This window comes from Epinephelus moara, chromosome 13 (assembly GCF_006386435.1).
Source record: "Epinephelus moara isolate mb chromosome 13, YSFRI_EMoa_1.0, whole genome shotgun sequence".
In the NCBI taxonomy this organism is placed as follows: Eukaryota; Metazoa; Chordata; class Actinopteri; order Perciformes; family Serranidae; genus Epinephelus; species Epinephelus moara.
The window spans coordinates 6,314,959-6,336,502 of NC_065518.1; the positions used below are offsets into that span (position 1 = coordinate 6,314,959).

The 21,544-nt window shown below is 40.8% G+C and overlaps 1 protein-coding gene across 2 annotated transcripts; it reads left to right on the top strand.

The window, feature by feature from the left end:
- The first annotated feature begins 1,133 nt into the window (after positions 1-1,133).
- Positions 1,134-14,754, top strand: ormdl3 (ORMDL sphingolipid biosynthesis regulator 3). Of its 2 annotated transcripts, none has more exons than XM_050060989.1 (4): positions 1,134-1,425; positions 4,444-4,696; positions 7,254-7,405; positions 11,957-14,754. In XM_050060989.1, exons 2-4 carry the CDS (start codon positions 4,523-4,525, stop codon positions 12,090-12,092), a joined length of 462 nt encoding a protein of 153 aa, XP_049916946.1. In that variant the 5' UTR covers positions 1,134-1,425; positions 4,444-4,522; the 3' UTR covers positions 12,093-14,754. The 2 variants fall into 2 exon arrangements, with proteins under 2 accessions (XP_049916946.1, XP_049916947.1); XM_050060990.1 differs by having other exon boundaries at positions 4,487-4,696.
- The last annotated feature ends 6,790 nt before the right edge of the window (positions 14,755-21,544 follow it).

A 21,544-nucleotide genomic window follows, 5' to 3' on the forward strand; every position in this document is an offset into this window, starting at 1 on the left:
GGGCCCAAATTGTTTGTAGTTTCAGTGATTATCAGGAAAAAATTGCAAAATATCTAATTTAACTTCCTGAATCACTATAAAAATATGAATGTAGTTAAACTACCAGCGGGCTCCTGCAAATTGTGGTAATACTGCTAGTTTAATTACATGACATAGGGGCAGCAGTAGCTCAGTCCATAGGGACTTGGGTTGGGAACCGGAGGGTCATCTGTTCAAGTCCCCGTCCAGACCAAAATATGGAGCGTGGACTGGTGGCTGGAGAGGTGCCAGCTCACCTCCTGGGCACTGCCGAGTCGCCCTTGAGCAAGGCACCAAACCCCGCCACCGCTTGGAGTGCCTGTCATAGGCAGCCCCACTCTGACATCTCTCCACTTAGTGCATGTATAGGTCCTGTTTGTGCATGTGTGTGTGTTCGGACCTGTGTGTAATTGACAACAGAGTGAAAAAATTGAATTTCCCCTCGGGGATTAATAAAGTATATATATAAAAATATAATAAAATAAAAAAAATGAAGTTCACTACTCCGCACTGTCAGTATGATAGCATTATCATTGCGTGTCATGGTGATTTTATTTTATTTTTTTTCATAAAGTTGCTAGCATGACTGTAAACTCTTCGTCTTGCTCTTTTTATACTTTATTGCAAAAATACACAAGTTGCATTTCTTATACTTAATTATTTTTGCATTCTTACAGTATTGTAGCCAAAAAAATTGCTGTAAAAGAAAAGAAAAAGATATAGTACATGAAAAATTTTAGATTATTCAATTATTATTAATAAAATTATTATTAAAATAAAAAATAGCTTATTAAGCGGCCATAAATTATTAATAAGATTATCATTAAAATATGTATAGTAAAAAAAAAAAATCACATCCAAAAATGAAAATAAAAACGAAATGATTCATTTTTCTTTCGTTTAAAAAAAAGAATTATCCCATCCTAGTGTCAATCATGCTCGTTTCCTCTGGTCCCGCCTCCGCTGTGACGTACCGGGGGCGTGTCCCAACGTCTTTTAAAAACGCATTGAGCGCCGATTGGGCAACCGTAGGCACGTGACAGACGGCAGCCAATCACAGCCAGATACGAAGAGTAAAAAAACTGCGCCGTAATACGGGGCCGTGAAGGCGAATAGCGGTGACGTTAGATCATGAACTGTGCTGTGTTGTCACCAGCTGTTGTCTGCAAGACGGTGGAAAAGTGGATGTACCTCGACTGATCGTGAGCCGACACGAGTCACACCGCAGCGCTCAGCAGCACGTTCACAGCCGGAACATGGTGCCGGGTGACTGATGGGAACACTGGAGCCCCGCCAGTCTCCCAGTGAGAGTCCCAGTTACATAACTGAAGGCATCGATAAAGACACTAAACTGTGATAACGGACTAGTGCCAACACAGGTCGGAGTTGAAGCCATTTTTCTCTGCTGTGAGTGTAATGATTTATTTACTCAGTTATAAGTGACATGTGTAAGTGTATGTTTTAACTCCTGTAGTGCTGGTGGTCCACTTGTAGATCTGTGAAGACACGGTATGGGTTATTATACAGCCAGTTATGTTTTAGGGCAACTTACAAGACAGCATGCTGGAATGACCAAGCCTTGCTCCACTGTTTACTCTGGTCAGTCAGTGACTGTTGACCAGACAGATTATCCCCACCTCAGCAGATTTTTTATCTTTTAAATTAGCTAACTGGTGTCTTAATTTAGCCTCAGTAGGTTAGTTCCATTCATACCATGGCTAAAGAAAATCCAGGCTCCTGATTAGCCGGCAGGTGCCAGTTTAATTCATCATCAATGGGGCTTTATTGCTTTATTTAGGTGATGTGGGTTTAAATTAACAGCATGTAGGCTGTAACATGCAGGACTGGACCACATGGTTTTAAAGCAGTGTCACTAATAATGACAAGTAGTATTGCTAATGGGTTATATTTCTTTATTTAAGAAAGACAATCACTGTCTATTGTTAGCTAGATAGCTGCATTCAATCAGCAGTCACTGCTCAGGCAAGTCAGTATTTATATATCATGATGTGTGAAATAATTTACTGTAACAGTATCAATATTCCTCATATGTAAGTGGAAAAAAATTTAACAAGTTTTTCTGAAATTTCAATCAGTTTTATTTTATTTATTTTTATTTAGAATTTTAACTAAAAAACTTAAAACATAAAATGATAATAATCAATCACAATCAGTGCTTTTGTATTGAAAGGTTATTAATATATTGTTTTAGTCCAGGAAGTGAAGGATTATATTGAATTATCAGCCAGCCCTACATAGAAGTGATTATTTTAATTGTACGACAACACACACACACACACACACACACACACACAAATACTGGGTCACTTCTAACTCGATTTAACCCAATCATAGCATCCAGGGGCCGGTTGCACCAAGTGGTCTTAAGCCTGGTCTTAAGCTAAGTCGGTCGTAACTTGGCGTTCTAAGTCCGACCTTATAGTTACGCCGGTTGCACCAACAGGGCGTAAGCCTTCTTCTCACTAAGACCGGGCGTAAATCTTACGCCTAGTCAAGAGCAGGCGTAAGGTCATTATCAAGCTGCTCTCATGCGCTCTAGAGCACAGAGAGCGCAACTTGGTTATGGCACGTCTCATCCACCGTCTGTATACGAGTGGGCATTTAGACGGGAGAGGGTTATTAGGGACAGAAGCAATTGGACATAGCCTATATAATGACGAGGAGCTGATTGAGAGGTTTCACTTCGGTAGGAGAGATCAGTTTGAACTTATTGAAGAGCTGTCACCGGATTTACAGTTTGTGTTGGGCTGCAACACAGCACTATCACCGGCCTTCCCACCAGGCAGGGGAATCCTCCCCAAATATGTCAACAATGATGTCACTGTAAATTGAGGTTTTCGGGGAGGACCCCCGCCAGTTGGATGATTTTTTTTTTTGGAGGAGATGTATTTTTTGCCTTGCTGAGAAGATCTTTCCACTTCTTCCTCATGTCAGCCTCTGTATGAAGGCAGCCAGAGTCTGAACACGTATTGATGTGCCCCGTTATCTCTGCCCATACCGACTGTTTCTTCTTAATTGTGATACGTCTCTCTGCTGGCTGTACAGCTTGATTAATTTTCTAATTTCAGTGTCGGTAAAGTTTTTCGTTGATCCTTAATGTTTTCTTCAAATCTTAAACTGTAAATAAACTGTCAACACAGATGAGAGGGGCTGTCAACTGTCAATTGTCATCTGTCAAGCACACGGGGTGATTCAGCAGCACGTCATTTAACGTCACCGCGCTCCTCTAGGCAGGCCGCGTGGGGCATTCCGGGGGCATTCACATGGACGCGCACAGCTAAAACCAGCGTAGCTAAGACCAGGCGTAAGCCCTGTTGGTGCAACCAGCGTAAGTCCACTCCTTAAGACTGGTCTTAACAAAGACCGTCTTAGGAGTTACAACCAGGCTTAGTAAAGACCAGTTGGTGCAACCGGCCCCAGTACTGGGTCAGTCTAGCACCGACCCAGTGTTTAAGTGATTAAGTTTACCCAGCACCCATTTTTAAAACAATCCAGTGACCTGTGTACAGGTCACCAAAGCCAGCTATATTACCTAATATCTGGGTCATTATTCTTCTGCATCAGAAAACAACCTAGAGAAAGATCCAAAGCCCATAACCCTGAAACTGGGTGAGTGACTTGACCCAGTATTTTTAGGGTGTAGTTAGGAGCAACCAAGTCATATGATTAAAGTCTGAGAGTATACACTGCCATCAGTCTTAGAGATCCCTCTAGACTAGAGGGACCCTCTAGATCAGTAGTAGGCTACGTAACATTGTTTGAAGGGATGTACTTGAGGGCGTCCCTGGTATATTCTTTGTTTTCTAAGGGGTCCTTGGCTGGAAAACACTGGAGAGCCTCCACATAGAGGTTATCTGTTTTAAAGTTATCGCCATTTAAAAACACCTTTGTAGTAGATCCAGGCACCAGGTGTTCGCTATTTAGAAATAACAAATGACCTCCAATATTTTACCAAAACACTGGAGGCCAATGCAATAAGTGATGCCAAATTCAAATGTAGGTTATGTGTGTTAAAGAGAGAAAATAGTTGATAGATGTATTGAAGATAATAGTAACAGATCCTCAAACAATGAGATAAGATGGTTTAAAAATCTGTGTTTTGTCTCAGCTAAAGCTAGGACTCCTTTTTTCTGCATTCTGCAACTTCCCTTAGTTACACCACGTCCCAAACTACAGGTTTAGCTGATTCGACAAAGAGTTGCCAAGCTGCCAATCAAATCAGTGAATCATAGCTATGATCAAAAAATAAGGGAAGTCCTGAAATGATATTCATTATTCTATAAATATAAACAAGAACTGCTATTTCTGCTCTTACAGTCTGCTCTAGATGATGTCTTGCCAGATAACCTCTTGCAGATGCAGTCTGCAAATTAAAAGGCAAACACTCTCTCTAATTTCTTACAGTATACAGCTGGGTTCAAACTCAGACTGTTTGTACGTCCTACAGTAGGTAGGAGTGCTCTGAAGTGGCCCCGCCGCCATCATGAACGTGGGCACGGCGCACAGCGAGGTTAACCCCAACACCCGAGTGATGAACAGCCGAGGAATGTGGCTGTCTTACATCCTGGGAATCGGCCTCCTGCACGTCATCCTGCTCAGCATTCCCTTCGCCAGCGTGCCCGTGGTCTGGACCCTCACCAACCTCATTCACAATCTGGTGAGTGGAGCGGAGGCACCAGCGCTGCCACGGTTTCTTTTTTGTTGAATGAATCAGGTCAGTGAAGGACACGTACAGTGCAGCCTGGTGGAAGGCTTTGGGATGTGGTGATTCAAAGTAATGAGTCAGAGGGTAACAAATCTCTGCACTAAGGTATTGTGAGGAGAAAGAAAAGCTCTTCTTGCTGTTTCACTGCTCTTAGTCATGTTCTTTGTTAATGAATGGGCGACTATAATGTTTCAACCAGCATTTAATTTAAAGAGCTGAGGTATCTCTCAGTCTCAAACACTCATACCCATCTGTCTGGCCCTTATATTCCAGTGGTGGAATGTAACTAAGTACATTTAAGTACACATTCAAGGTACTTAATGTGAGTATTTCAGTTTCATGCTGCTTCATACTTTTACTCCAATACGTCTCAGGGGTGAATATACTTTTCCCTGCACTACATTTGTCTGACAGCTTTAGTTACTCTTCAGATTACAGATTTCATCCTCTTCCTGTCCTCCTGACCATGCATCTCCAAATTTGGTGATCTTGAATCAGATGTTCTGTGATAAACTGAAAGATGAGGTGTTCCTTTATGTGTTGAAAAAAGTTCTTGAGCTAAATAAACTCTTTAAAAACCCTCTTGGATCAGCTGGAAAAGTCATCATCACGAGGCTGAGAACAGAGCTGTTTTTCTGACCCCATGAAAAGTTGACTTTATAGAGATTTGTGGTTCTCAGAGGACAGCCACGCGACAAACATATGATGATCGTATAGAATATGATGCTCTGCTGTTGATTAAACTACCTAACAGTATAAAGGAGTTGAAATGAGCACAACCTTGAATATCTATATCAGTAAAATGCAACATACACATTAATGCAGCAGTAATATTGCTCCTGAAACATAGTATACAACACTAAAACACGGACAGGGAACGTTTTCCTGCACAATGAGTACTTTTACTTGTTGTACTTTAAAGGTCCAGTGTGTAGGGTTTAGGGGGATACACTGGAAAAAATGTAATATAATAAGTATGTTTTCTTAGTTAGTAATCACCTGATAATATCTACATAAGGAGCAGGTCCTTGTCCTCAGAGTTTGCCAAGTTGCACCTCAATGTTTCTACAGTAGCCCAGAACGGACAAACCAAACACTAGCCCCTTTTACACTGCCAGATTTTCTGCAAATGTTGGGCCGTTTTGCCGGCAAGCTGCGAGCGTTTAGACACACAGAGCCAGATTGGCGAGTTGATCCGAGGTGCCCAATTTTCCGCCTCGAGGCGGCCTTCCGCAACGGGAGGAGCTGTTAATGACGCCTCATGTGCGACCCACTGGCGGTGGATAAACAGGAAACAGCTGATAGCAGGAATTAGCGAGCAGCTAGTAGCAAGAGGGAAACACAAACCTGACAGACACTGTAAAGATGAGCAACTGGGGAGACAAGGAATTGCGTGCCTTCCTTGCACTTGCAAACAAAGAGGCCATTAACCGTCAGATGACGAGGACGGTGAAGGACGGGCCAACTTACGAGAGAATCGCTGAAGGACTGACCAGCCGCGGCTTCCCTCCCATGTCATTGGTTACGTCACACACTGAGCTACACGTTTTGTTACTTGCTCACGCCCCCCATTGCCCCGAAAAAGGCGCATTCTCTATAAACAAAATTAGGTAGACGGTAAGACTGATTGGGCTTTCCTGCAAATTTGCACAATTCTTATCTGAAAAGGGCTACAGGCTCTGGATAGGGCCATTTGCATTTTTGCGACAGCCATCGTAGTTAGCAGCCGCTCCACGCCGAGAGTGTTGGAAAAACACTTCTTAATGTTTATTTAATCATTTTCCGTCACCGCTTATCGTGTTAGGGGTCACGGGGGGCTGGAGCCTATCGCAACTGACATTGGGCGAGAGGCAGGGTACATCCTGGACAGGTCACCAGACTATCACAGGGCTGACACATAGAGACAGACAACCATTCACACTCACATTCACACCTACGGACAATTTAGAGTCACCAATTAACCTGCACGTCTTTGGACTGTGGGAGGACGCTGGAGCACCTGGAGGAAACCCACGCTGACACGGGGAGAACATGCAAACTCTGCACAGAAGGGCTCCCCCCACGGGTTCGAATCCCCCCCATGCCACTCAATCCTCCAAAATATTACACACTGGACCTTTACGCACATTTTGCTGATAAATTATTTTACTTAAGTGAGATTTCTAATGCAGGCCTTTTACTTGTTTTGGAGTATTTTCACAGTGTGGAATTAGTACTTATACTTAAGGAAAGGATCTGAATACTTCTTCCACCACACTCAGAACAACATTCTTCGTACAGGAGTGTATTAAATAGGTGGAGCTGTGGGTATTTCATCGTACAGGTTAAAGCACCCCTAACACTGGGAATCCTCAGGACACATCCACTTGTTGCTTGTGGACTTCGTGCTAGGTTTTGGGGTCTATAAATGAGGAATATTCAAGGCAACATCTGTCCTCCACCAGTGTGACATTTATATGTTATTAATGTGTTATAACAGAGCCCTGACTGTGTCTCCTATCTGTTGCAGTGCATGTATCTACTACTTCACACGGTCAAAGGGACGCCGTTTGAGACCCCAGATCAGGGCAAGGCTCGCCTCCTAACACACTGGGAGCAGATGGACTACGGTGTGCAGTTCACTGCTTCACGCAAATTCCTCACCATCACACCTATTGTCCTGTAAGTGGCCCCTCCAAAATCTAATGTCTGCCCTTCAGTTGTAACAGGTGGAGAGAACAGCTGAGTGTGAAGGATGGATCTAAACTTGAGTACACACTGAGGAAGTACAGTAGTAGAGCTGGGGCCTCATTTATAACTGTTGCTTACGCACAAAACAGGGCCTGAGAGAGACGTACGCCACTATAAAAACAAACTTGACGGAAGAATGTGTGCACCTGTACGGAAACTCTGACCTATGTGTACGAACAGATTGTCAATAGGTTTTCAATAATATCTTCTACTGTGCATGTATCAACAAGCACAACTTGTCATGTAGTTTTTGTGTGTAACATTGCTGCAGTGAACGTGACTTTGCTGTCAGGTGCACAGAGCACAGTGGAGACACTGCAGTGGTTTCTGCACACAATAAGAGGTCATATGTGTTTCCAGCTGTGACAGCTCAGGTGTGCATTTGCCCCCAAACAGTAGCAGACAATCTCTCACTAGAGTCCTGCATGAAGTTGGACAACCGCAAGTGACTCGCTAAAAAGGTGATTCACAGTTAATATTTTGTCTTAATTTTATTTCCGTGTTCGGTTCGGTTCGGTTCGGTGAAGCAAAGAACCTGCAGGTCATATTGTGGATGCTGGATGATAAATATATGAAAATAATACTAATTTAATTTAACGTTTTCATCATCTGAGCGCTGATGATGTGTGTCCTGCATTCCTTAAAGGTATGTTAACTGTAGAGGTGTGAGCTCATTGTTATGAGGATGAGCAAAAATTATTTAAAAATATTTATTTACTTTGTATTTCCTGAATTATTTTTGCTTTAAAATATATTATCTTAGTTTTACATGTATGAAATGACCCAAAATTATCATTTTGAATGTGCTGCCTAACCAGATTGTTTGAACAGCGTGTGGTTATTATAGGATTGCATGTTGGGGTGGGGCCGTCTGTCTTGTATTGACGGGTCGGGTCAGGTTGCAGAACTAATTGATCATATGTGCAGGTGGAGGGACGGGTGCGGTGTTGCACATCGTGGTCTTGTTTCCGGAGCGGGTCTTGAAAATCAGTCCAGTGCAGGACTCTGGCTCTGACAGCGGGATCCAATTCTCTTTTTCCTCCCCTTTTAAAACTGACCACTTTATAAAATTTCAGGTACTTCCCTTGAGGCTGAGCCATGGGTGCACATTTTCAGGTGGACTGTGATATATAGAGGGAACATGGCCTGCAGGTGTGTGCACGGTTTTATGAATCTGATTACTTCTTGTCACACGCCAGTCTCAGGTTTTATGCGCCCTCGCACTTTTAGTTTGGATCCTAAGCACTGTTTTATAAATGAGGCTCCTGGGAGTAATGACATTTGACATTGGTAAGGTGTAGACAGAAGAAAACGGTGTAGATAGAACAGTCAGAATAACATGATCCCTCACTGGCTTCCCACCATCACCAATTGTGTTTTGTGGGTCTCTATAAAAGTGGGTTAGTTTCCCCCCCTGGTAATCAGTATGCTACCTCTTATTTTTTACGTTAAGCTCAGACTGAACTGGTACAGACTGAACCTCAGCTGCTGATTTTCCTGTTGTGGTAAATCTGCACTAAACGTACTTTTAATTACAAAGTCTCCTCTGTATTTGAGTGTTGATTGATTAGCGTCCCTGCTGCTCTCTATTAGTCAAGCTCACCAACTGTTAAGGGGCTTAGTATTTGCAGCAGCACCCCTCGCTGCTTTCCTGCCCTTTTCTGTCCTCATTAACCAGCAGAGTTCAGTTTACAGGAAGCACTCTGGTTCCCTGGGGTTGATCTGCCAGCTCAGCTTGAACATTGTAGTGATAGCAGTTTTTTGCAGGTGTACACTTTTTCACGCGAGTTTCAAAGGCCTCCTAGTCATTTTGTTTTGCAGCCAGTGCCAGCAGGAAGAGAATAGTGGTCAGTCTCTCGGCTCCAGATGGAAGAGCTACACATCTGCGAATGTCTCTCGAGGGCTTTCATTACATGTCCCCACTTGTTCAGCAGAGAACAGGATGTTCAATTCATCATTCTGAGCCCACAAAAATCCCTTACTGGTGTTTACTGTTAAATTTAAAAATGCTGTTTATATTAGATCAGTGTAGTTTGTTGTTGACTCTCGTGCCTCACAAGGAACATCTGTGCATCCTCTCCCAGCGTGTAGCCAAAACACAGTCAGGGTTCATCAGGAAGTGCTTACTTTAGAGGCATTTCTAAATGTTGGGTGGTCACTCTCCCTGTCTGTTAATTGTTTTTCATTTAAGTTTTTTTTTGTCCCCGATCCCAATCCGAGTCATATATTATTATTAGCAGATACCAAAGAGTCCAAATCTGATACTTTCCTAGATAATATAGCTGCACAGTGCACATAGAAGTACTTAAGTGATTAAAATCAATCCACTGTGTTTGTATGGCAACTGAATAGTTCTGCAATGCATTATGTGCCAGTGACAGCCGTGGCCAGAGGCATTATGTTTTCACGTTGTCCATCCGTCTGTTCAATTCTTGTTAACCCAATACCTCAAGAACGCCTTGACAGATTTCTTTTTTTTAATTTGGCACAAACGTCCACTAGGATGCAACGATGAACTGATTTGATTTTGACGGCTATACGTGATTTGTGACGTCACGAAACATGTTTTTGACCATAACTCTAAAATTCAGATGCTAATTATGACAAAATTTAACACAAATGTCTAAGAGGATAAAATGACGAAGTGATGACATTTTATATCCAAAAGGTCAAAGGTCAGCTTCACTGTGACATCATAATGCTCCACAGAAACTCTCTCTGGCCATTATTCTACGTCATAACTCAGACATAGAAGACGAGGCATTTGGTCAGATACTGAATTGGTGACCCTCATCTTGGGTGTCCACCTTCAAACTGTGCTGATTGTATAGATATTCTCCGCTGCCAAATGGAAGATGGTTGTGAAGCATCCATTTTTTAGATTTGTACCTTTTTTTTGCTGCAACATCCATATTTGAAGCATTGTCAATTGTCATTGCTACACATGAGTCTGTACAGACATGGATATAAACTGTAAGTGCAACTTGACTGGTCGGTGGAGGCATACAACTGCAAGGTGGTAATTCTAGTTTTTTGGTAACAAAATAATGAAATATAAAGTAAAAAATCTTTTAAATAGAGATGTACCGATACCACTTTTTCCTTCCTGATACCAATTCCGATCCCTGAACCTTAGGTATCTGCCGATACTGAGTACCAATCCGATACCAGCACATAAAATAAAAATGGATGGGATATGAATTGTTGTATGTCTCAACTCCTAAAACTCTATGTAAAATATTAAGAAATAAATACATAATAGTAGAATGAATGCCATAAAACTTTTTTAAAATTATTATTATCCAGTGTTGACACAGATCAAGACACAGGTTAAAGTGCAGCCACACAATTTGGTAAAAAAGACATTTTAAAGGCTACAGTCGAATGCTTTTTAAACTCCGCTCTGTTTCCATGTGTGTGTATGCGTAATGACGTGAGGCATTGCGTGGTATCGGATTGGTCATAGGCTGTACTCGCCGATACCCGATACCGCATTTTAGGTAGTATCAGAGGCATTTCCGATACTGGTATCGGTGTTGGTACAACTCTACTTTTAAATATTTTTGGCATTGTCACTGTCTTGAGGGAATTTCTCCTGCCCTTTAAGAGACTATTCTCCAGTATTTGTTGCGTCGGTGTAACAATGAACAGTGTTTCATTGTGTGTTTACTTTGTCGTCTGTGCATCTCTTACGTGGATTACATTAATAAATTACTCCTATTATGTGTTTGCTTGCAGGGATTTTGTTACACTTACAGTAGCGTTGTGAGTGTGGTTGTCAGCGGTGAAACACTGTGCACCGTAGATGACAGCAAAATGCGAGACTCTCACACTAAGCTGAAATGAAAAAAGTGTTGATAACTTTGGTACCGAACAAACTAAGAGTCTCATGCTGTGTTTTGCTGGCGTTTATGTTGTTTGTGGAGTCGGGGACGACTGCTGCACTTGTTGCGTTGCAGCGCATGAAAGCTTCACATATAAAAACACCTTTGTGATAACTGATGTAAAACAAAGGATCGGACTGGGCTCTATACAGCTCAGTATATCAAATTCCAGTCAGTTAAAAAACTGCCTTGATCTTTGACATTGGATCGTCTTTAATAATGAACATTTGCATTTCCATTGCATTGCAGCATGATGTGTGCATATTTCAGTTCAGTGTTGCAATCCTGTTGTTCGGCATGTTGAAACAGTCTCACAGATGAAAGTGTTGGCTCTGTGTTTGTGAGTTAGGAAACATCTTGCTGTGATTACCAGAGGGAAAATAAGTGAAAGGTTATTGCAGATTTAAAGTGATGTTTTGACAGCTTTGATTTTAATCTTTTAATTTTTCTTTCCTAAAGACCTCGTTGTGTTCCTCAGGCTTGTTAACAGAACGACTTCAGAGAAACGCAGGCGTGAATATTTATCCAGAGTTAATTTGCTGCTCGTTTCCACCCTTGTAATCATTACTCTCTCTTCTCTTATTCATCTCTCATCCAGGTATATACTAACCAGCTTCTACACCAAATACGATCGGGCCCATTTTGTGGTCAACACTGTTTCCTTGCTCACTGTACTCATCCCCAAGCTGCCACAGCTGCACGGCGTGAGGATCTTTGGGATTAATAAGTACTGACAAGGCGGAAGAGGACACCTCCTTCCCGAAGTCCCCGCGGACTGCTGAGAGCACACAGAGTATCAGGCCTCTGATTTGGCTGCAGATCCAACGAGGATCCGTGGCTCCCTGGCTCCTGACTCTGCTGAGCGGCACTCTAAATGAAGCCTCCTGGGGAAACTGCCATGGTACCAAACCCCAGGAAAGTGACACAATACACTTTAAAAAGAGCACAAAGGGAACATGTGTGTTGTGACTGTTAGTGGCCGAGACTCTTTAGATTAAAAAGGGAGTATTATGATTATGTTCATTTCTGTAGAAATGACAGTTTTCTGACGTGACAGGTGTCAGGAGGAGAGGACAATGTAGTTGCACAATATTATGTGCCATTTTACACTCTGGCACACTGAGGCTGTAATCAAAAGTTATTTTGTATGTAATGATACACTGCTGTATTTATTCAGCTGCACTTCAGCCAGATGCTTCCTCTGTCTTGAGGTTTCTGGGCTTTGAGGAGAGTAACAATACTTTAATGAAACAGTGAGGGACCTGTGAACTGCTGCAGAGGCGAGACACGAGAAACCACAAGGTTTTATATTTAGCCCTCGCTGTTCCGCTCAGGGCCAAGATTGGGAAGTTAAGCAACTCTTATTTTTATCTGACCATTTCCATATTTGGACTCCTCTTGTCCTGGTTTGTGTCACAGCAAAGCCTCCTGTCTGCAGAGTTGTCAAGAGCAAGAACACTCTACTGACTTAATATAACCAAAAGTCCTGAAATAGGAGTTAAGAGGTAAGTATTATGTCCATACTTTATCCATAGTTACATTATAGGGACTCATGCTTGTCACTAAAAGTAGGCTACTTAAGACCTGTCACATTAGAATGAGCTTCTTATGTCTGCATCTCAGTTTGGAACCTGCAGGCAAATCACATACTTGAGTTACCAGTTTATTAGGTACACCTGTGCAGTCTAATGCAGTCTAATGTAGCCTTGCAGCAAATTTCTGAGGTGTTTCTAATATTTTGTTCACCCCCATTTACAAACATGAAACTGATAATTTCATTAATGAAAACTGACTCAGCGTGTTTTGTCATGACTAAGACGAGACGATGACGAGACGGTACCAACATCATTAAACACTAACTATGACTGTATCAACATGCAGTATTCTTGATGAAGAAAAATGGGACTAAAATGTAGTTTAAAATCTAAAAACTTTGCTAAAACTTCATAATTTTTGTCGACAAAATGAGAGGATGAAATATTACAGGTATTTTTATTTATTTATTTATTCAGTGTAGCACTTCTGTTTCCTATGCTGCATTCGATAGGTCAGGACTACATCTGCAGCACACAGTGAGCACCATCAGGAGGACTCGTAGTAAATCAGTACCATCAGACAACCGGACACTCTGTGCAAAGCTGAATTCTTACACCTCCTCCTATCATTCATTCAGAGGGCCAGCAAACTCTGGCGGATGGAGCACTGAAAAGTGTTCAGATATGTTGTATTATTGTATGGAATTACTCAATGCTCAGTAATCTTACATTTACTGTTTTAATTGTAAAAGCCTAACCAGGGACAGGGGTTGCAAATTAGCCATGGCTAGAAACCTCTATGCATTGCATCTACTTTGTATTTCACATATGAGGCAGCGTCATGCATTTGTCCTTGTCAAATAAACAAGTAAATGAAATACATAAATATACTACGAGCGACAGCAACATTCAGGGAGCCTGTTGAGCCCTAAGTGAGCCCAAGCAATGGCGTGCTGTTGCCCTAAAAAAAGGTTGAAGGTGTGCAAATCTCGGTCAAAATAGAGCCAGGACGAGCGTTTTTTCCGAACAAGCAAAGCAGGTTAGGACATCTTCACTGGGAAACACTGAAACAGTCTGAACTTCGCTCACTCGTTGGCGTCGCGTCCAGTTTGGAAGAGGTGTAAATCATTCAACCTGTGTTTTTCATCAGATAATAAGATAAAATCATGTGTGAAATAACTTTGACTAATATGACAGAATTACTAGTTGTGACTGGACGAGACTGACTTAAAATGTTAATAGTTTTCTTTGAGTAAAACTACACTAAAATAGTCATGGTTTTCTTTGACTAAGACAGGAGTGAAATGCCTAGACTTTTAGTTAACTAAAACTGTACAGAGTGCTGCAGGAATGAGTCCGAAAACCCAGAAACGAGTTATCATTTTAGCACTTCTGGTTCCCTCGTCTTGAAGTCAATGGGTGTTTGGTTAGATACCTGAGTTAAGGTCTGTGGTTAACACAAACTCAAGAGACTTTTACGTTTTGTTCTACAACATAAAACTATGCAAATGAATACCTCGCTCCTGAATTTTTAAGCTTTAACGTGACTTTAAAAAAAGCATTTGTTAATAAGTGGCTCAATGAGACTTTAGAACATCATCAAGACAAACACGGCTTTACATCCATGCTATGGTGGCGACGTTCAGTCATGCATCCGTGGTGTAGTTCCTTTGTAGCCTAACGTTAGCATTTTACTTCTGGCGGTTGCATTTACTCCTGAAGAATCATAAAAGTGGTTCATCTGTGGAGATAATTCTACTAACCAAAATGTAACGTATGATAAAAGTTTGTTTGCCACAGAGCTTATTTCCTGCAATAATCAGAAATCCAATAAAAAAGTCTCATTGGATTTTTGTCAAGGTTCAAGGTTCGCCTACAAAAAAACACCATCCCTGCAGCACTCTATGGAAAAAATATGTCAGTAAATGAACACTGATACGAAAGGGGCAGAATAGTAGAAACACCTCAAAATGATATCCGATTAAAATCCACGTCGTTTAAGAACATCAAGTTCTCCCTCGTCAGCCTGTCAGAATCTTCTTTAGGACTCCAGGAAACTGCAGTGATACTGTATTATCTGCTGAAGGGAGCTATGTTAGAAAGCTACTCTGTATTACTTAGTAAGAATGTCTAAATGGTAATATGTCACTGTTAATGTCAAAGTTAAGGGAACATTTTTGTTTTAAGTTTTACATATTGCTAGTCTGATGCATGTACATGATCTTTTTTGCGGTGAAAGGTGGACGTGTCCATGAATCATTTCACAACAGCAGTAAACATGAAGTAATAAGTAATGATATTAAATTACAAGGAAACCACAATGTAAGTAATGAGTAGCCAAACTATATGGTCATTAAAGAAATGTGATAAAATTGTGTAGAATACACCATAATATTAGTGTTATGTTTTAAACACTATTCTGCAATAAGAGACAAAAAGTAAAGTTTTTCTCTTTCACTAAATGTTATGATACCAATGTTTCCTGTAGCTTTTAGAGAAAGATCTGAAGATTGAATATCTTACTTGAACATAAGAAATGAAACTGTATCCCATATTTTATCGAAATATGTTTATGAATAATAGCCCGAACAGTGTTGGCCACACAGTTGACTCTCAGCAGTAGTATTAGCAGTAGCCATAGTAGCATAAATATTAATATTACTGAAGTAGTGAGAAAACCAGTTCCATGTTTTAAAGTAGACAAAGAGACAGTTTTGATGAAATTGTGATTCATGCCTTTTCACATTAATTACAGCTGAGCCCAAAACAGTTCCACTTTATTTCTTTTCAGCAGGTTGATGTGTTTAATTGGCGTAGTTTGAAACCGATGCGTTGATCCAACCAAACATGGACCAAAGAATTGTGGGTTTGTAAATACTAGTTGATCTTCTGCAGCATTCATTTCTTCATCATGATGTTTCTGAGATATTGTCACCATAAAGGGCTTTACTGGTATAATATTTCATAGCACAAAGTGATAATGCATTTTTTTTTTTAACAGTTCTTAGAAAGAAGGTTGAATTGAATGTCGATTAAATGTGAATCGGTGGTTTCTGTTTGTTGATCGGTGTAGTAGTGTGCTTTATGAAGGAAATGTCAATGTGATCCTCTGTAAGAGTGCTTGACCCCAAATACAGTATTTTTCAAGTATCATCACAAAATGCTTTATTACTGCTTTTATATTGCCGTAGTGTCTGACAGTCAGACTCTCATGTCGGACTTATAAAGATGTTTTTTTTATACTCTGCTGAATAGTTGATACCACATGATCAGGGACTATCAAGGTCTTCGAAACCTGTAAGATACTCCTGCTTTTCTGTGGCTTTAATTATTAATAAGTCTGAAAGGTTGTGTGTAAGATCTGAAAGTCAGATGATTATTGTTGATCTAAACAACCAGGCTTAAAAAACAATGTTCAATGAGTTCAGTTCACAGGTTTCTGAGTATTATGCCTCCACAAAAGAGTATTATGCCTCCACAAAAGAGTATTATGCCTCCACAAAAGCTGTGGCTGAAGGCATTATGTTTTCCGGTTGTCCCTCTGTCTGTCTGTCTGTCCATCCCATTCTCAAAAAGCCTCAAGAAAATATATTCAAAGTTTGCACAAATGGCCCCTTGGACGCTCATCAATAGATCAGTTTTTGGTAGTCAAAGGCCAAAGTCCCTGTGACCTTGTATGTCTCATTTATGTGAATGCAATCTCTCAAGAACACCTTGAGGGAATTTTCTCAAATTTGGCTCAAACGTCCTCTTGGACACTCGTGAACAGATTCGTTTTTGGTGGCCAAAGGTCACTGTAACCTCTTCCAGCTCATTCTCATAAACGCAGTGTCTCAAGAACACCTTCAGGGAATTTGTTCAGATTTGGCAATTTTCCTTTAAAGGGACATTGTATTACATTTTCAGTTGTTTATTGACTGCATTCATAAATATGTCATCATTGGTGTATTATTACCTCCGCCAATAATCTGCCTTATTCTCGTAAAAGTTTGTACATTGTGCGGGTAAGTCGTCTGGGGGGTTCCATCACGTTTCGCCATCTTGTGAATACATCCGCCAGCAAGGAACATACAGCACCACCTTCGATGTTTTCGTTGAGAGCCAGGCCAGCGCTGCGTGACTGAGAAGCTGAAGGACAGGAGTGAGAGGCGCTTCGCTACTACCCCGGCACTACTGCAGCATAACAAAGTCCCACTCTTTGAGCATAATGCAGGATCATGCATATGCAGCATCATGGGAGACGGAATCCTCGTCGCCAAGAAAGCGCATAAGGGAATCAAAAAGGCAACGTGACCAGTAAATTCAAAAAACGAGGGTCAACATTGGGGTAAGAGCTGCTGAAGGAGAAAGGTAATGCAATCACAGGCCAGCACCTGGTCATTGTAACCTCTTCCGGGCGGCTGTGGTTCAGAGGTAGAGCGGGTCGTCCACCAATCGAAAGATCAGCGGTTCGATCCCGGGCTCCGCCAGGCTGCACGTCGAAGTATCCTTGAGTAAGATACTGAACCCCAAATTGCTCCCGATGGCTGTTCCATCGGTGTGTGAGTGTGTTAAAACTGAGTAGCAGGTGGCACCTTGTACGGTAGACTCGGCCACCAGTGTATGAATGTGTGTGTGAATGGGTGATTTGCGCTATACAAATGCAGGTCCATTTACCTTTCCGTCTCATTCTCAAGAACACCTTAAGGGAATTTCCCCAAATTTGGCACAAACGTCCAGTTGGACTCACGATGATCTGATTAGATATTGGGGGTCAAAGGTCAAAGACCAAAGTCCCTGTAACCTTGTGCAGTATGTCTCATTCTCGTGAATGCAATATTTCAAGAACACCTTGAGGGAGTTTCCTCGTATTTGGCACAAACATCCACTTGGATGCTCATGAACTGATTAGAATTTGGAGGTCAAAGGTCACCGTGATTTCACCAAATATGTTTTCAGCCAAAACTTAAGAATTCATTTGTTAATGCTTACAAAATTTCCCCTAAATGTCTAACAGAATAAAACAAAGTGATGACATTTTATATCCAAAAGGTCAAAGTTCAACTTCACCATGACATCATATTCTTCAGAAACACCTTTGTAGCCATTACACTGAATTGATGACACTCATCTTGGGTGTCCACCTTAAAACTGTGCTGGTTGTATAGATTTTCTGTGCTGCAGGCTGAAGATTGTGAAGCATCCATGTTTTAGAATATATAGTTTTTTTGCAGCAACATTCGTAGCCTGTCTGAAGCATTGTCAACTGTCACAGCTACATACTGTATGAGTCTGTACAGACATGGATGTAAACTTGACTGGTTCACAGAGGCAAACCACCGCAAGGTTACCTCTCACAATACAGCAGTTTTACTACGATAGAAGTAAGATCCTCTTTCAAAATTTCTGAAGTGAATTGTCCACAGTAACCATATGTAACAGAAATTTGTTTCTACAGTTGAAAAATGCTCTAGTTTTATTTCCTACAGGTACAAGTGTGCACAAAACATGCTGATTGACTGTAGTAGCAGTAGCTGTTTTGCTGCTGTACACCAGGCAAAGCTGCAGCAAGCTGCAAATCTAAAATTTAATCCATGGTCTTTATTTCAACATTGCAAGTTGATACAGGTACTGCACAGGGCTCGCTCTGTTACACAACACCGGAGGCTTGTTAAACATTGATTAAGTGAAAGTAATGATGAGGTATTAGAGTGAATTTAACAGGGCATCATGTTGGATTAACTGTTGTGAAACACAAAGATGGGGCACCCTGATGTAACAAGCTTCATGTTTGTGCAGGGTTTTACTTTGTGTGATGTTGACAGTGAAGCAGAGGTGTAATAACATTTTTACAGTTTCATGTATAATCCTCGGTTCATGAGATCTAAGAAGGTTATTTTCTAAATATTCCTGCTGACGCCTGGTGAAAAAGGCTGATATCATAATCACATGCTGAGACAAGGCAGGTAAATAGAATTCATTCAAAAGGAACTTGATGGAAGTCAGGAATAAGTCTAACAACATAACATTATTTTATACAACAGGTCAAAATGTTATGTCTGTTGCTATAGCATACTGAAATGCAAACTGAGTTGATCGGTTTTTCTCTTGTGCTCATAAGCAGTAATTATTTATTTTTTTACAGTGGTGTAAGAAATATTCAGATCCTTTACTTAAGAAAAAGTACTAGTACCACAGTGTTAAAATATTGTACCACAACAGTGTGTCTGCAGGTCCTTAAAGGGTCTTAAAATGTCTTGAATTAAAAAAAATAGGCCTAAAAATTCATTAAATAATCTTAAATTTGAATTTTTGAGGTCTTTATTGCCACACACATTTTTATCTAATTTAATTTAACATTGTTTAATTTCCTTTTGTCAAAATTAGCCGAGCAATTCTGCGTTAAAGTCCAATTTTCATATTTATTTTAATATTTTCTTTTTATTTAGATTAAAAAAGTTATGTCAGGTACAAAGCCACTTACAAGGTACACTTCTTTAGAGCAGACAAAACAACATGCAGACAAATAAACAAACAAGACCATTTAAACAAGCCAAAAAATAAACAAACAAAAACAAAACAAGAAAACTAGTCAGAAGAAAGGACCCTAGGGTCCAAGTGTGGCAGGTCACCAGGGGTAGTTACAGTAGTGCTGGGTGATATGATCAAATGACTGCATCACGACATGTCTTAGGGTTGTGGAGGAAAGTTCACAACATTCAAAAAATTAACAGCAGTTCACTGTTTCATTCATCACAGCGTCTGACACTAAATTACAATACAACTTTTTTACATAAAATCTGTTGTGTATGGCTTAATAAATTCAATCCATCCTTTCCAACATTCTTTAAATAAGGCCGTCTTGAGTGTCATTTCAAAGGTTTATTTTTCCATACAGTCCACATTTCTGACGTTACAAATCTTTACACCTACCAGTGAACCTTATACTGTCTTTTTATCTCATACTTGAATTTACCTGTTGGCAAAATGTAGATTAACTTAACTTAGTCTAATAACCATATTCCTATATAAAACCTACCCTTGCAGAACCTGAAGTAAAGGTATTTTTCATGAAAGTTACAGTTACTTCAAAATATCAGCTTTTTTTATTTTTATTTTTATTTTTTATTGTGAAACAAGACAAGATACATGTAAGGACACGTGAAATAAGGCTACATACATACATAAAGAGACATATGACATGACGAAACAACAATTAGTGACTGTGAGTGTGTGGGTGCATGCGTGTGTTGTAACTAATGAACAACAAATGTAAATGGTGACAACGACATACATAATAATAGTAGTAATGATAGTAATGATGATAATAAAAAGAAGTAATAATCAACAACAACATTATCATCATAGGCATNAAGAGACATATGACATGACGAAACAACAATTAGTGACTGTGGGTGTGTGGGTGCGTGCGTGTGTTGTAGCTAATGAACGACAAATGTAAATGGTGACAACGACATACATAATAGTAGTAATGATAGTAATGATGATAAAAAAAAGTAATAATCAACAACAACATTATCATCATAGGCATTGAAGGGGGGGAGGCGAAAGAGAAAATAAACAAACAAATAAATTAAATTAAGCGAATGGAAAAATAAATAAATGAATAATAATAATAATCANACACGTCACGCTGTCCAGGCACCGCTGCGATATGAGTTAATCTGAGAGACAGTGGAGCACAAAGGTATACATACACACATATACATACACATACACACATAATCATCATCATCATCATCATCATCATCATCGTCACAATGATAATAACATCAACTTTTAAGAAAAAGAAAGAAAAAGAAAAAGCATTTAGGATGCACATATATGTACAGTATACACTGATCAGCCACAACATTAAAACTACTGACAGGTGAAGTGAATAACCCTGCGGGGAAACCTTGGGTCCTGGCATCCAACACCATTTAAGACATAGTAAGTAGCCCTCCCTCATGGCAACGGCGCTTCCCAATGGCATTGGCCCTCCAGGAGGACTGTGCTCCATGCCACACCGCAAAACCTGTTCAAAGATGACCCAAGTAACCGAGAGACAAAGAGCTCAAGGCATCAACCTGGCCTCCAGATTTTCTACATCCCAATCTTATCAAGCATCCGTGGGACCTTCTGGTACCCAAGAGGTCCTGTGTCTATTCCTCAACAGGTCAGAGCCAGGTCCGATCCATGGTTGACATTTGGAGGCATAGACATAGGACCTTTGGAGGTGTCCTGTGGTGTCTGGTCTGGCACCAGTGTGTCGGCGGTCCTTTGAGTTCTGTGGGTTGTGAGGTGGGGTCCCATGGATGATGGAACACATTGGGAAGTGGCGAATGTGGAGGCCAGGTCGACACCCAAGGCCTGTACCACGATACCAGTTCAACTTACCCAGGATATCTTTTTGTTGTCTGGTTTGACTACTAACTTACATTGTCTGGATAACTGGTACCACAAAGCTGGTTATAAACTAGTTCAGTCAACTCTGGAGCCCCAGGTCAGCTGACCTGAGGGACCTGGGCGTAGAGTAGGGGGTTATGAGGTCTGAGATGTAGGATGGGATTAGGCCATTAAGTACTTGAGAACCATGAGAACCTTAAAGACAATTCTGAACCAGCTTCGTCGCACTGAAATCCCATCAGTAACCCTGAAGTTACCTTGTG

Bases quoted from the DNA above. Each gene is read 5' to 3' on its own strand.
- ormdl3 (XM_050060989.1), top strand. From the start codon at position 4,523: ATGAACGTGGGCACGGCGCACAGCGAGGTTAACCCCAACACCCGAGTG. The intron at 4,697-7,253 runs GTGAGTGGAGCG...TATCTGTTGCAG, and splicing joins CCAACCTCATTCACAATCTG to TGCATGTATCTACTACTTCA. The intron at 7,406-11,956 runs GTAAGTGGCCCC...TCTCTCATCCAG, and splicing joins ACCATCACACCTATTGTCCT to GTATATACTAACCAGCTTCT.